Source organism: Canis lupus, chromosome 22 (genome assembly GCF_003254725.2).
Source record: "Canis lupus dingo isolate Sandy chromosome 22, ASM325472v2, whole genome shotgun sequence".
In the NCBI taxonomy this organism is placed as follows: domain Eukaryota; kingdom Metazoa; phylum Chordata; class Mammalia; order Carnivora; family Canidae; genus Canis; species Canis lupus.
Window position 1 is genome coordinate 50,377,951 of NC_064264.1, and position 17,181 is coordinate 50,395,131.

The following is a 17,181-nucleotide window of genomic DNA, read 5'->3' on the forward strand; positions in this document are numbered from 1 at the left end:
TTATTATCTTGCTCCTTCTCTTTTTGGATTATGTATCATTAACTGTTCAGCAGATTCCAGGGCAGCTGACTTAGAATGTCTCACATTCCAGGTAGGAAGTTTCAGTTTTGGTCCGATCAAGGCACTTGGTAAATGAGGTAAAAAAATGGGGGGTGTGCAGTTGGAAAGCAATTTATTTTGAATTGGGAATTTTGAATATGGTGCAGCTAGTGAACCTTAGATGATTTCAGGGCTCTGGCACTAGATGGATAAAATAAGAGAAGAGATTATTTGAAATGAGATCCTTAAGAGCTGAGTAGTGAGGATGTTGCCTGAGTCATCCACACAAGGTGACAGCAGTTAGAATCAGAAGGAAGGCCATGAGTCAGGTGACAAATTCTGCAGCAAATAGTGGGTTGTGATGAGGATGTTCATAGATGACAGGGAATTGTAGGAGATTTTTTGACCAGATAAAATAAACCTTAAGGAAATAGAAGTTTCTCCAAAGATTAGAAGAGCTAATGTTCTAGAAGTGGCTGTGGATTTCAAGGAGGTATGTGAAAGTTGTTGGAAAAATGAGGTCTTTGAGGGCACTGAGGTTTTCAGGTGAGGCAAGGTTCTAGATGGAATGTTCCATAAAAATACTGACCCTTCACTAGACCTGGAGATGATCATGGAGCAGCAATCTCAGAAAATATTATAGAGCGCTTGGAAAAGAATTGCCTGAGGTGTTTTGGGGAGGTGGCAGTAGTTAGATGAGCTGATGTTCCAAGATGAGGGATGGCCAGAAAAGCTAATCCTTCTGGTGATAGATGCAGAGTCCCTGAAGTACCTGATAGGAAGGTGAGCCCTTGGGCTCAGAAAAGTGGTCTCAAAGGCATTGTGAAGGGGCTGGGTCTGTCCATTTCATCTCAGTAACCTCTGTCTCAATTTCCTTTTCTTTGGCTCTGCCAGCCCATGCTACTTCTGTGTATGTCATGGCCCAGGGTAATAGCTTTCTGAATGGGTTCTCTGTGGATACTCTGCACCTGCACTAATCCATTCTTCATTATGGACAGAGTAAATGTTAAAGTACAATCCCAGTGATCCTTTCCCTGCTTAACAACCTGTAATGTCTCCTGATTGTCTTCCTGTAACTCTATGGTCATTTGCACCACTTTGTCTTATCCCTTTCCCCCTTTGTGTTTCCTACTTCACTGTTTTCATTTCCTGGGATGGTCTGTCCTCTTCTTACCTGAGGGCATTCATAGTCAGGGTGAATAAAAAATATAGTGACCTAAGAAAGATACAGTTTAATTTCTCTGCCATGTCATAGTCTCAAAGGGAGATTGTCAAGGTCTGGTAGGGAGACTCTTAGATTCCCAGTGGATCATTTTCATTTGGGGGCCTCAAAGTGGCTGCTTTTATGCCTATCATCTAGCCTCAGCAGGAAGATGGCAGGGGGAGTTCATACCCATTTATTTTCAGGGCATAACCTAGAAAGCACTATTTAAAAAAAAAGATTTTATTTATTTATTCATGAGAGACACACTGAGAGAGGCAGAGACATAGGCAGAGGGAAAAGCAGGCTCCCTGCAGGGAGCCCAGTGTCCAACTCGATCCCTGAACTCCGAGATCATGCCCTGAGCCAAAGGCTCAACCGCTGAGCCACCCAGGTGTCCCAAGAAAGCACCCTTTATTTCTGCTCCTATTCTATTGGCATTTAATCATGTGATCTTACATAGCTGCTAGGAAAACGGGAAAAATGCAGTGGATATCAAGGGGTCCATAAACTAAGTTAAAAAGTAGTATTTCTCATATTAAAAAAGAAGAGATATTGGTGGATGACTAGGAGAAGTAAGAATATATACATGTATCTGCTCATTTGTGGAAATACATATACACACACAAGAGCAGAACTAATAAGATGGTGTACTTACAGGGCATAGAGGGAGGATAGGATGGAAATGTTTATGGGATAGGAAAGAAAACACATGGGATGAAAGAGAGAGACTTTATTTTACTTTTCGAATTCTGACATTAATATCTCAAAATTGTTAGCATTCTGGGGAGAAACTCAAAATGGAATACAAACAGAAACCAATGGATTGTACTGTATGAATAATCATGGTGATGGGGGTGGGAAGGAGAGAAAGAAAATAAAAACCTAGCCTTAAATAACTTCTAACCATATTTTGACTGGATACCCTCAAGCTAAGAACAATATGTATAAACAAACATTAAACTCTGGTTAATAGATTTGTTTTTCCTAGTTCATGGGTTAGTCGTTCTAAAACCAGTTTATGTATATTCTGGGATTGAGGAAATAAATACATGGATTGTGGATAAGATGAGCAACATTTCTCATTGTCAGAGAAAGAAGTTACAAATGTGGAAATAGATGAGGATACGTTGAACCCTGTGGTGTTGAGTTGAAACTGGAGGTATCAGTGTAAACTCATGATTTTTAACACAGATTAAAAAATAAGTGTATAAATATGTTACTGTGTGCATGTGTGTTTGTGGGTACCTACATACACCTATTCTGTAGCTCACAGTTTCTCTACTTTAGCACTATTGATATTTTGGGGTAGTTAATTTTTTTTGTTATGGTGGGGCTGTCCTTCACATTGTAAGATGTTTATTACCACCCTTGGCCTCTACTCACTAAATGACAGTAGCATCCTCTCAGTTGTGACAACCAACTATTTCCAGACATTGCCATATGTCATGAGGGAGGGGGGCAAATCATCCTCGATTGAGAACCACCAGCCTGCTGAGAGGTCATGGAAACATTGACACCCATAGCAACGAGCATACCAAGAACCCAGATCTTGTTTTTTAAATACCATTGTCTCATAAATGGAAACAGTACTCTGTGATAAAATGGCTGGTTTCTGGAAGAGTATAAGATGAGCCTGGAACATCTTGTATAAGAAAATTATCCAGTGCTCAGAGATGATGATCTGTCAAAAAGATACAGGAATCTGCTCTCAGGGGTTTCCCACTGGCCAATCTGGGAAAACTTCAGCAACAAAATAAACAATGTTAGCAATGGATTAAAGCCCAGGGAATAAGATGAGTCTGTGGATTCATACTGACCTAAATAGGTAAGAAAGATAAAAGAGGGAAGAGGCACAGCTCTTTCCTACAGTAGAATTTTAATTAATAAATGTAGAAAAATCCCCATTTGTGCCAAATTGTTTCGTAAGAATCATCAGGGACAGATGTTAAAGTTAGTGGGTGAAAATATGATGAGAAACAGGTATTTGCATAGTTTCATAGTATATCCCCAGGATACACTGATTAATTACAGTGTAATTAATAATTTTAATATAATATAATAATTTAAATATAATTGGGAAATATATAATTGGGAATATATATAGTGGGAAATATAATAATTTTAAAATGGATGGACCTAGCAGTTTCCCCAATGATCACAATTAACATCACTGGTAATGGGACATAGCAATATTACATGCCTCTTGAGGTATGATGCACCGACAAGAACACAAGAACATCGTTCTATGATGTTCTTCCCCAAGATGTGTAACGTGGGTATAATCATTGAGGAAACAGCAGAGAAACCAAATTTGAAGACAGTGTACAAAATAAATGGCTTGTACTCTTCAAAAGTGTCAAGGTCAAGAAACACAAAAGTGGATCAATTTACCTAGATCAAAGGAAACTAAGGATATATAGCAACTCAATGCAGGATTAATTCCTGGACCAGAAACTAATAGTCCAATGAGACAATTGGTGAAATTTGAATAAGATTTGCAGATTAGATAAAGATACTGTTATCAGTGTTAATTTTCAGATCTGGTCATTGTACTGTGATTACATGACTTATTTGTGTGCTTTTCCTAAAGTTACTTAGGTTTTAGGAAATACTGAAGTATGTAAAGTGCATCCTGTTTTCGACTTACTCCCAGATGTTTAAGGAAAAGAAGTCTGTGTATGTGTGTATGTATAAAGAGAAAAAAAAAGAATGATAAATACATATGTTAACAGATATTAACATTTGGTGAATCTGGGTGAGGGATTTTGATCATTCTTCATGCTATTTTTGTGAATTTTGTATAATTCTGAAATTATTCTAAAAAAGTTAAAAAAATAGGTGAAGAGGAGCATGTGCCTCCTCCCCCCAAAGCTGAGGAATTTTATTTAAGGAATAAAAACAGATGCATTTGTGATTAATATATTATTCATTTGATGACTTCTAAAGGGTAGGGGGCTTAAAGAAATTGTTTTGTAAAGAACAGAAAAGGAAGGACAATTCATACTGTCTTGTTGGATAACTGCTTAGTTCAAATAGTATTTTCTTCGTAAGCTGATTGTGAGCTTTTGTTAAAATAAAAAATCTTGAGAGCAAAAATGTAATTTGGTTAAAGTTAATTTCTGAGTCCCCATGAAATAAGCAGTGGCTTTTGGCCTCTGTTTGATCCTGGCAGTGTGTGCAGCTCATGTCTGGCCAGTGTTTTGGAAACAGCAGGTAGTCAGGAGAAAGCTGCTCCTAGGGGTCCTCTCTTCTGTGGCCTGGTCATGATTTCCCATACAGATGGGACCCTGTGAACTTTGGCTGAGGTCATTTTCAATTCCCTGTCTAAAACTCAGAGCCATAATTTCTATGAGTATGTGATTAATAATATCATTGAAGTTATAAACTACGCCTCAGAGTACTTTTACAACTGACTTCTTGTTTGAACAAGGATCAGTTTAAAGAGCATTGTCTTTCCTGGGACATGGAAAGAAAGTAAACTTTGTACAAAATGATAACTTTCAGATGTGTAGGATATCTCTTAACAGTTCCCTGATTTTTCCCATCTATCTGGTACTTGGAGCTTTTAGGAAAAGAAAATAGGTTTTTGATTATTCCTCCATTTGGCTTTAGAACTAATTGCTGTACAGTAGTCTTTGGAGCTGTCAGTAGAGGCACCTATAGTTTGGTTGTCTGCCATTAGCCACTGTTTGATCTTCTAGTTCTTTGGAAAGAGAAACAGATAATGATTGGATTTTGCATAGTAATATGTGATATTTTATTCAGAGAAGACTTAAAGAGAAAATGCTTTTGTGTAGTAATTTTATTCCTGAAACATCATTTAGCAAGATAAAAGTCTGTTTTCATGCTCTATTTACTATTCAAGTAGAAAGATTTTTTTGAAAGTCTGGGCTTCATTTGTGTGCTTGAATGGCTCTGCTCTTTGATATCCAAAATGTAAATTAATATTTGCTTATAATTCCTTTGACTTAGATTTTCTAAAATCACTCCTTTTTCAACTTTGAATATGTAATAAAAGTACAACAGATCATTTATCTTGTAAAACTACATACATTTTAATTTTTTGACGTTCTCAGTCACAAATAGATTACTGGGTAACAATCTTATTTTTGTTCAGATGATCATTATTTCTGAAATCTGTGTTGGAGCTTCCTGAAGAGTTTGATGCCAACTATTTTGGCATCAGCCTCAGACCTCAGAAGAACAAGAAAATTTATACTATAACTGGGCCTGAGAGTTAGATTACCTTTCTAAGTTATTTACTGTTAATACATAAACTTATAAATTGAAACATTCTGAAATATTAATTTGCACATACGAATACTCTTTTGGAAAAAAAAAAAAAAAGAATACTCTTTTGGGGGCACCTGGGTGGCTCAGAGGTTGAGCGTCTGCCCTTGGCTCAGGTCATGATCCCGGGGTTCTGGGATCAAGTCCCACATTGGGCTCCCTGCTTCTCCGCCTACATCTCTGTCTCTCTCTTTCTGTCTCTCATGAATAAATAAATAAAATCTTTTTCCAAAAAAAAAAAAATTTTTTTTTTTTTTTTGGAAATGAAAGTCCATCTGCACCTTGATTTTCTAATTTTTATCCTTTTCAGCTCTTTTGTTGGGATCTTACTTTTTCAAAACTTCAGTTACATAGGAATAAGTTACATACTGCTGGCTTTGTCTTGCGTTGCTGTCTCCTGCTCTGGACTCTACCATGTGGACAGTGGACATCTGCCTCCATGCTTTCTATGCTCTGGGTGGAATTGCATTCTAATTGGCCTGCTGTTCTGAACTCTTACCTCTCGGATACCATCAATCGTCTCTCTCAGGGGTCTCCAGTTTAACTTGTCCACAATGAATCAGATGTTTTCCTTTCAACCTGTTTCTTTTTTGTAAAGCAGCTTCTTCTGTCATTTAGTGTGCCAGAGCCAGAAGTGTGCATGTTTGTTGACTCGTCTCCCACATTCTGGTTTTTTTTTTTTTTTTTTAAGTAAAAGATTTTATTTTTAAGCACTCTCTGCACCCAACGTGGGTCTCAAACCGACTGAGCCAGCCAGGCACCTGCATCTCCCCCATTCTTGACATCCACTAAGTCATCATGCCCTCTCTGTCTGGTAACTCTCTCTTTGTCTGTATTGCCCACACCCTTGCTGTGGTTGGAGGCCTTGCCCTTGTTCAGCAAGTCTCCTGAAGTTGTCAGCTAATGGGTTTTTCCATCTTCACAACCCCTCACCCTAGTCCCTTTTTCAGTAGCAGCCTGCATGATTCATGGGCACAAATCTAGTCGTACTTGCCCTGCTTCACTCATTCTGGTTGGCTCCAAGGAGAGGTAAAATCTTTGCAGGGCTTTCAGACCTGAACACCCTGTTGGATTTTTCAGGTCCACCATTCTCTCCTTTGCTCATGCTGTTTGGTCATGGTATCCTTCTTTCTGTTCTCTTCACAGAAATACCTGGTGGTATCCATTTGCTTTGACAACGCTGAGAATTTTTTTTTTTTAAGTATTTTACTTATTTAGAGGGTGAGCACCCACGTGTGCATGTGAGAAGAGGGGAAGGGGCAGAGGGGGGAAGGAGGGAGAAAGACCCATGCAGACTCAGCATCCTGAGTGTGGAGCCTCTATGGGGCTGATCCCAGGACTCTGAGTCATAACCTGAACCAAAACCAAGTGTCCTACATTGAACTGACTAAGCCGCCCAGCTGTCTCAACAACAGTGAGAATTCTTCAGTACTTTAAATTATTCCCTAATATTACCCATCTTTGTGTCCTTTTGTATCTTTCTTTATTTCTTCCCCCAACCAGGAAGATTTACCTTAAGTCACGGCTACTTTCCTCTTCCTGGAATGCCACATCATTTCCTATGCATAGAAATCTCCCTGGCAGGCCATACCCTTTTCTTCTTCAAAAGTGCTTTTTGTTTTGTCTGTTTGTAAAACATACAACAAAGGGATTCTGTTCCCTTTCGTAGCCTGACCTCTTTCAAGGAGTCTTTTATTTTAAATTCTTGCCTACTGAGTTTATCTTTGTAAAGATAAACTTTCTAAGCACTCATAGAACATTGCTTTCAATTGCTCTTCATTTTCATCTACTCAAATATCACCTATAATTTAGGCAGATGTCACATTTTTGCAATGATTTGTTAGGTACATTTGTGTCATCACAAGTTTCTTACACCTTTTTATACTTTCCTCATAGAAATATACATAAATAGAATAGCCCTTCTAACCATTAGTTGTTGAATATTGTCTAAGTTATTATCCACTGAACAAAGTTTGGATAACTGTTCATTTGTCCTGGGCATGTACTATGATAGACATTTATTAGGTTATTGTCTCTATGTGATAACGTCTTCCATGGAAATTTAGCTAAAGGGATGCATTAATATTTTCATTTGGAACTATCTCCGAATGTTTTGAGGTAGTTTGAATAGATTGAAAATTAAAAAAAAATTTTAGTTACATGGTATCTTCTGAGTCAGGAACAAAGATGTTCAGATTTTCGCACATGGCTTCTAGCATGGTCTAGTATGCAGAGATGCATAGAGCAATGCCTAGTTGGATATATTAAGTTGCATGGCTCAGAGATAGGAAATCCTATTAAAAGATATGCCTTTCTCTCCCATATATATATTAGAGTACAGGGTAACCTGCTGTAACAAAGATTCTTTTTATTTTTTTAATTTTTTTTAATTTTTATTTATTTATAATAGTCACAGAGAGAGAGAGAGAGAGAGAGAGAGAGAGAGAGAGAGAGGCAGAGACACAGACAGAGGGAGAAGCAGGCTCCATGCACCGGGAGCCCAATGTGGGATTCAATCCCGGGTCTCCAGGATCGCACCCTGGGCCAAAGGCAGGCGCCAAACCGCTGCACCACCCAGGGATCCCTGTAACAAAGATTCTTAAATACAGTGGTATAAATAAGATAGAAATTACTTACTACTACTTCCTTTCTTTTTGGGGGCGGGGTGGGGGAAGGGTTTGAAGGAGAGGGGCAGCAGGAAAGGAGAGAGAATCTCGAGCAGATTCCACTCCTAGCACGGAGCCTGATGTACAGCTTGATCTCACATCCCTGAGAGATCATGACCTGAGCTGAAATCAAGAGTCAGATGCTTAACTGACTGAGCCACCCAAGCACCCTGAAATTTATTTACTTCTCATTTAATTGTCTGGCTTGTCTGTGCTGATGGGGCAAGTTAGTGTCTTGTGGTCATTCCAGGAGATACATCCCTTTCCCCCTCTACACCCCCATCATGTTTCTCTGCTTCACCTTCATTTCCAAAGCTCAGTTCCTGCCATATCAGGAAGCTCATAGGAAGAAGGAGGAACAGAAGTCCAAGCAATTCTTTTCAACTAAATGAAACGGGAGTTGGATGTGTTGCTCTACCTCCCAGCAGCTCGTCTAGGAATTAGTCTGTCAGGTCCAGCTGTAAGACAGATGGGAAGATAGAATCTGTGTCTGTGGGATCTTTGTTCTGCTAAGGCTCCGTTAACTGTGGAAAAGATGAAAAGCATATTTTAGGGGAAACCTGCAGTCATATTTTTAAACCTATATTGCTGTTATAATTTCTATTTTACTAAATTTTAGATAAATGATTCAGTCCCGCTGGATCACAGTTTTCTTATTTTCAATCTTTTTTCCTTGTAATTTTCTTATGCTATGACTGGTCACTGAAAGTTCGTCCAGAGCAGGCACCATATTGTCATACAGCGTTGGCTCTCATCCCCTTTCCTGTGATACCTAATTGCACACGAGCAGCAGGTGTAGGGTAAATGTTGCTAGGTAGAGATTAATTTGCTCAGCGTTTCAACATTGTTGAAAACCTTATAGCAAGGTCAACAACCCTTTTCAGGGAAGGGTTGGAGAGTAAGTAGCTTAGATTTTATGGGTCACATGGTCACTGTTACAACTACTTGACTCTTGTAGCACATACACCGTATGTAAACACTGTTGTATTCAGAACAAAACTTGATTTACAGAAATAGGGGGTGGTTAGATTTGCAGGCCAAGTTTGTTCACTTTCCGATGTTAACTGCACGCTTCTGCTGGTATGAAAGGATAATGAGCATGATGTTGATTAACTGCATGTCTTCTTGTATGAAAGGGTAATGAGTATGACATGAGTGCACCTTCCTGAGTGCCTGGCATTGCCTTAAGCATTATCTCAATTTATATCTCATGACAGTAATGCAAATAGGTTCTGTTGTGATCACCATTTTACGAATGAGGGAACTAAATCTTTAGGAGGCAAAATAGCTTACCTTACCCAACGTAAGTGGTAGACCTGGTACTTGAGCCTGAGGGTCTGATTCTTTGCTTACTTTAGAATTATTTTTGTAAAAGTGAGCACTCTATAAGACTGAATAGCAAGATCAGAACCAAGCTTTCTAGGTTCGTTATGCAGCAGAATGGTATAGATGAGGATGTAAGGAAGTGGGATGAAGAAATTGGAAGGACTTAGCAAACCTTTCATCACTTCAATTCTGTCCTGTTCCTCTTGTGGAAGCCTCATCGAGTTCTCACTTCCCCTAGATTTGACATGCCTCTCATTCTCCCTTTTTTAGTTGTCTTGATATCTTTGTAATATGAGTGACCAGTTCAAATATTCCCTTCCTAAAGTCCTTCTGTCTCAGAGAACTCATCCAATACCATTCGAATCCTTATTGTGGTGGTTATCTATTTTAACTTAACTTTGTAGGAGTCTTTGTGTTCTAGGCTCAGTGTTTCCTCCTGGATCACAAGCTTTCCCTTCTTTCCTTCCCTCCTTTCTTCCTTTTTCTTTTCCTCTCTCCCCCTCTCCCTCCCACCTTCCCTCCCTTCTTGCCTTTCTTCCTCTTCTCTTTTTCTCCTCCTCCTCTACTACTGATTGAAGTATACTTGACATAAAATGAACTTATCATATTTAGAATGTTCAGTTTGATGAGTCTTGATGTATATATCCATCTTTGAAACCATCACCACAGTCATGACACTGAACATTTCTATCACCTCCAAGTTTCCTCATTGTCTTTGTAGTCCACCGTCTGTCTATCCCTGTCCCAGTGCGACCAGGTGATCTGCTCTGTGTCACTGTAGGTTGTCGAGGCTTTTCTGAAATTTTATGTTCAGGGACTCCTACAGTAGTCTCGTTAAATTCAGCATAATTATTTTGAGATGCATCCTCATGTATCTTAGTAAATCATTTCTTTTTATTGCTAAATAGAATTCCATTAAATGGACAAATCACATTTTGCTAATTCATCTGTTGATGGACATTTAAATTGTTTTCAGTTTTGACTGTTGCAAATAAAACCCATAACCTTTGTTTATGTTTGTATAGATGTATGCTTTTATTTAACTTGGGCAAATATTTAGGAGTGACTTGTCTGAATCATATGTGTGAGTATATGTTTAGCTTTTTAAGAACCTGCCAAGCAGTTCTAAAGTATTTGTGCTATTTATATCCCCACCACAGGGTGTGACACTTATACTGCCCCATGTCCTCACTGATATGTGCTATTTCTGTCTTTTAGCCTTTATCTATCTATCTATCTATCTATCTATCTATCTATCTATCTATCTACCTATCTTTAAAAGCAAAGACGTTTTATTTTATTTTTTCATGAAATAGAGAGAGAGAGAGGCAGAGACACAGAGGGAGAAACAGGCTCTATGCAGGGAGCCTGACATGGGTCCTGATCCCAGGTCTCCAGGATCTCGCCCTGGGCTGAAGGTGGCGCTAAACTGCTGAGCCACCCAGGCTGCCCTCTTTTAGCCTTTAGCCACTAAATTGGGGGTGTTTGGGGGGCATCTCGTTGTATTTCCTTGATGATAGTGATGTGCAACAACTTTTCATTTGTATATCTTCTTTTGTGAAATGTATTTATTTATTCTGTCATATTACTGTGTTTTAAGCATTCTTTATATATTTATATATTCCAAATGCAAGTTTTTTGTCTGATATGTATGTTGTGAACATTTTCTTTCAGTCTGTGGCTTGCTTTTTCACTTGTTTAACCATATTCTTTGAAGCAGACTTTTAAATTTTGACGAAGTACACTTTTTTTTTTTTTTTTTGTGGCTCAGTTTCTGTGTACTACCCAAAAATCTGTTGCCTACCTCAAGATAATCAGAATTTTCATCTCTATTTTCCATAACTTACAGTTTTAGGTTTTACATTTAAGTTTGTTGATTCAGTTTGAATCAAATTTAGTTTATGGTGTGAGTTAGGGTAGAAGTTTGTTTTCTTTTATCCTAAATAGATATCTACTTGTTTCAGTACCATTTACTGAACAGACATTAATTTCCCTGTTGAGGGGCGCCCTGGGTAGCTCAGTGGTTGAGCATCTGCCTTCAGCTCAGGTCGTGATCCCAGGATCCTGGGATAGAGTCCCTCATCGAACTTCCCACAGGGAGCCTGCTTCTCCTTCTGCCTCTCTCTCTGTGTCTCTCTTGAATAAATAAATTATATATATAATTTCCCTATTGAATTGATTTGGCAGTACAAGCTTAAGTTTGCATTTGGTGTTTTATTACTACCATAACTTTAGACATTTTTTGCTGTTACTTGAAGTCCAGGAGGTGAATAATCTTTCCTTGGTTCTTGCTTAGTCATAAGACACAGATGATAAATTTCTCTAGATAGTAAGAGACTTTTAACTGACACGTTCTCTAATTCAATCTGATAACACTTTATTTTTAGGTGTTACACATAATATTGCGTTACTCCGAGAGGTGATAATCAACTCACGCTTCATAGAAGGAGACATCAGCACTAAATTTCTTTCTGATGTATATCCTGATGGCTTTAAAGGTTTGTATGCATTGAAGTATTTTACTGTATTAAAGTTGTTACTTTATACTTTATTATAACGCATAATTTTTCTATTTTGAAATTAAGGCCTTTAGCCCATACTATATTTGATTTATTAACATAGAGTATCCTAGACTATTGACATTCGTGATTTTAGTATTCATGAGTGACTCATGAATGTGCAATAATCCATAATTTTGTTGAGTGAGGAATTCAAGTATGTGGAATGTTCTGCAAATCTAGTTTTGATGCAAAACATGGAGACAAAGCATTAGCCTACCTGAGCATTCTGGTTTCTGAAAGCCAATTCAAATTTGTACTCCCTGCTGGTATATTATAGGAGTATATACAGGAACTCTAATGATTAAAACTTTATGAAAATTAGTACTGAAAATTTCAGAATACCACATGCTATCTCTGTTAACGAAAGTGAGGATGTTTAAGAAGATTATTATTTTTATTCATAAAAATGAAGCTTTTAATAAAATAATGAGGAGAATGTGAACTTTAGCACTGTGAAGTTACCAGTGAGTGTTTCCCTTAGTAGAAAAATTGCTCAAGTGAGACAGAGAAAATCCTTTAGTGAGGATTAAAAACATGGTCCATATGTGAGATAAAGAAACCAAGAGGACTTACATGTGATTTAATAGAAATGTTATTCAGGAAAAAAAAAAAAAAGAAATGTTATTCAGGTGAAAGCCAGAAGTATCTACATATGTTCCTGATGAATTTGAGAATATATGAAGATGAGATTTTACTCTCACAAATGGCAAGTGTTCTTTATATCCATTTAGAGTGTTTTATTATGTAAGATGACGCATTCATATGAGGAGCTGTGTAGAGATTCAGGTCAACTTCATGTATTGAGCTTTTGAATATATTTATAAAGCAGTTTCTTAGATTTTACAGTACAGAGTTTTCATAAGACTAACTGGAAATTACTAGTTTGATTATTGTTTTAAAACTTAAATGTTATAGAGTTTTATCATTAGTACCAAGAGAAATTAAAAATGTTTTTTATTTGGGATCTTAGAAGAAAAACTAATGAGTCATATGGTTCTTTTTCCTGAACTTTTGAATTTTTAAAAAATATAACCCATGGGCAGCCCCGGTGGCTCAGGGTTTAAGTGCTGCCTTCAGCCCGGGGTATGATCCTGGAGATCCGGGATTGAGTCCCACGTCAGGCTCCCTGCATGGAGCGTGCTTCTCCCTCTGCCTGTGTCTCTGCCTCTCTCTCTCTCTCTTTCTCTCTCTGTCTCTCATGAATAAATAAATAAAACCTTTTAAAAATTTTCTAATTGTAATTGATTACAATGTACTGTACATTTGGCATTAGTAGAAAGTGTTCCACATTCTCAGGCGAACTCAGAAATTTACTTAGAAACTAACATTGCCATTTTCTAGAATACATTTAATATATTACACTTTTTTTTAAAGGTTTTATTTATTTATTCATGATAGACATAGAGAGAGCGAGGCAGAGACACAGGCAGAGGGAGTAGCAGGCTCCATGCCAGGAGCCTGATGCGGGACTCAATCCTGGGACTCCAGGATCACGCCCTGGGCCAAAGGCAGGCACCAAACTGCTGAGCCACCCAGGGATCCCCTACACTTTTGTTTTGATAGGGCATCATCAGCATGGATATTATAATTCCATTAATGCTCGTATAAGATAGGAACACAGTCTTAAAAATTGTTGTAAGTTGTTAGGACGATTGTTTAATCTCAGCCTTTATTTTACATGTGAGGAGACCAAAGCCCAGAGAACTTGATAAGGCTAAATGATCAGTAATAGAATAAAGCCAGTAATTGAACTTAGAGTTTCTATCTCCTGTTTCAGTACTCATTCAATTGTGCTAGGATTCAAAAATCATAAATCATACAGGTTTTAAGAGTATGATATTTGTTGTTGTTGTAGAATGGCCATAAGCACTTTAAAAGTACACACTTAGCTTTGCCATTTTTAGTGTGGACCTCTTACTGTCTTCCCTCCTATTATTTTCATGTTGGTTCTTCTCTGAGTGGCTACTCTCTCTTGTTCTTCATATAACTCTATTTCCCTCTCCCTCTTTTTCCCTAGAGCAGATATTTGATATATTAAACTATCATTTTTGATTGTTTGTTATATGTGCCTGGAAGAGACAGCAGGAAGTGGCCACTGAAGTTAATCCAGGATCTTCTCCATATGTTTCAGGCCAGGTCATTTTGCCCCTTTGGGATTACCCGTCTGCTTCCCATCTGTCCAGCTATCCTAGGCACTGTTCACAGGCAAGTGCCTGTTTTTATGACTGATTTAAATTTTTCTAGTATATATGTTTATCATCCCAAATTTATTTGCAGAGTAGGAAAGTGTTACTAATGGAATGGAATGACTGTGCTTAAAACTAAAACAGGTTACATAGGAAGGTATTCTTCATGTATACTTATTAGATTATGATGTTGAAAAGCTATTGGCCTTTGATTCTGAAACATAAATGAAAAATAGGGAAGATGATATTTTGATTCTGGAAGAAAGAGAGGTAGAAGATTTTTTAAGAACTGTCATTTCAGGGATCCCTGGGTGGCGCAGCGGTTTGGCACCTGCCTTTGGCCCAGGGCGTGATCCTGGAGACCCGGGATCGAATCCCACATCAGGCTCCCGGTGCATGGAGCCTGCTTCTCCCTCTGCCTGTGTCTCTGCCTCTCTCTCTCTCTCTCTCTCTCTCTCTCTCTCTGTGACTATCATAAATAAAAAAAACAAAAAAACAAAAAAAAACCCTGTCATTTCAGGGCAGCCCGGGTGGCTCAGTGGTTTAGCGCCACCTTCGGCCCAGGGTGTGATCCTGGAGACCCGGGATTGAGTCCCATGTCAGGCTCCCTGCATGGAGCCTGCTTCTCCCTCTGCCTGTGTCTCTGCCTCTCTCTCTCTCTCTCTCTCTGTATTCTCATGAATAAATAAGTAAAAAATCTTAGAAAAAAAAAAACTGTCAATTCAGTTGGCCTGTAATGAACATTTTGGACTCCTTTCTCTGCTGCCTTGCTGCATTAAACCTCTAGCCCCATCAAAGGAAATGATCAGATTTTTTTGTGCTCTGGAAAGTGACATCTCTTTAATAAAAATTTGATTAAACACAAGTAATATACCATTTATTATGTTTCTCTCTTTTCCATTAAATTTAGTCAAGTATTTCTATACCTTTAAAAGTGGTGTAACCAGATCAGTGTGAATTTGCTCCTTGGTGAGTCACAGATAGAAACCACACCAGGTGGAGTTGTCACACAAAAGAAACTTTATTTGCAGCAAATAAGGATATTGTGGGGTGAGGGGAGCTTCCAAAGCTGTGACACTCTGGGCAAGGCTGAATGGGTTCCTATTATTTAGGATTAGGATGTATATTTAGATGGGGGCCTTGTTATAGTATGTAAAGGCAGGTATAAGGCCTCACATGTGATGTAAGGAAACATGCCTATATATACATTGTATATTATGTAAACGAGGCTTTTTTTCTCCTTTGGTAGAGATTTGAATATAAAGAGTAAAGATAACTGTCAATCATGCTATTGTCTATATATATAGGTGTGAGTCGGGTTAATTTCAGACTGGTCTGGGTGGTCTGCCACGTGGAACTCTTTGGGGCAGTTATTAGTGCTTTAGGGGTAGTTTCAGTTTCCATTGCAGGATATTATGCCTGTAGGGTCTTTTGTTTGAATTAAGAGAGAAATTGGAGAGAAGAATGTAAGGAAAAATTGGGGACAGAAGATGGTGAGTCCAAGCAGGTGAGCAGTAAAGATCATGTCTTGGGGTCCAGCTGACCCCAAGACATGGTGGTACTCTGATACTTGGACACTTGTATTGCCTTTGAGAATTCAGTCATTAAGTCATTCAGCAAATAATTGGTATAGGCTCTTGAAGAAATTGAAAAATGAGTAGTGTATTTACCTTGCCCTTAAGAAGCTTATATCACAAGAGAAATAAATATGTAAAGAACTAGCTACATCACAGGTCAAAATAAGGGCTAAGTGAAGATAAAAGCCAAGTGACCAGCACCAAGAAAAAAGTAACCAGTTTTGATTGAGGGACTCAAGGATGACTTCAAGGATGAGGTAGCATTTGTACCATTGTAGCACCTCTCCAAGGACTATTCAGGGGTGCTGCTTATCTCTGCCTAATTTTCCCTTGGGAAATTCCTAGAGGTAGGACTGTTGGTCTAAAATCTCTGGAAGAATTTCTTTATATTCCCTCCCTTACTCTTTAGAGGAGGGTGGCTTGCTCTCCTCCACCCTGGCAATAGCTTTGAGATTCTTCTTTATAGAGAATAGGATGCCCTCTATACCAGTGGACACCAGGCACGTTGGACAGAGGATTGGGTAAATGTGGACATACTGAATGTGGTGATGTCCTTCTGCCAACTGTTGTTCTCTTAGCTCCCAAGTACTGGCCTGGGAGACAGGCACTCTCAGTCACAATAGGAGAATATCCTTCTCTGAGAAACCTAACCGGCCATAGACAGATTACCTCTAGGTGCCACAACACATGAAGCCTACACATGAAGCAAAGCATCAGCAAAGCCACATCCCACAGACCGAGAACATGCCTGGCTCAGAATCAGGACATCTGTTAGCATCATTAATGATGACACTAGATTGGAAGGAAGGCACCAGATGACTGTTAAAAATAGATGATAGAACTAAAGCCACTTAAGAGAACACAGATCAGGCTTCTTAAAAACTGGGTCATGGACATGGGTGTGTTTATAGCAGAAAGTTTACAGAGGTGTATCACAGATCTTGTGGTGCTACTATGTGATTTGACCTCCACGTAGTAACCACCAACTTAATGAGTAAGGGTGAGAGAACGTAAATATTATTTGAGGGTTGGGGCTTTTGTTTAAAATTCCATCCCCCACATATACACCCCAATCTGTAAGAAGGTTAAGAAGGTGAGGACATATTGTGAGGAGGAAGTTTTTCTCTTTTATTTCATAAATATTTACTGAATCTATTAGGTTAAAGGTAGTTATTTAGGGTCTCAGGATACTGAAAACTATTCTAAAAAGACTAAGGGTTTTAAAATCAAGAGTTGTATCTTTTTCTAGCCTGTCTTCACTAGAGAGTGCAGTAGAGATTTCAAGCTTTAATCCTGGAGGTTTCAAAAAATGGGTTTGAGAAACTCTTAGAA

The 17,181-nt window shown here is 38.4% G+C and overlaps 1 protein-coding gene across 7 annotated transcripts in view; it reads left to right on the forward strand.

The window, feature by feature from the left end:
- The window catches only part of PCCA (propionyl-CoA carboxylase subunit alpha), a 462,094-nt gene that overhangs the window by 259,668 nt on the left and 185,245 nt on the right, over positions 1-17,181 (forward strand). For all 7 annotated transcript variants that reach the window (XM_049099422.1, XM_025440953.2, XM_049099423.1 and 4 more), the window contains one exon: positions 11,913-12,023. In XM_049099422.1, the coding sequence (XP_048955379.1) occupies positions 11,913-12,023 (111 nt within the window). The remainder of the gene's footprint in view (positions 1-11,912; positions 12,024-17,181) is intronic.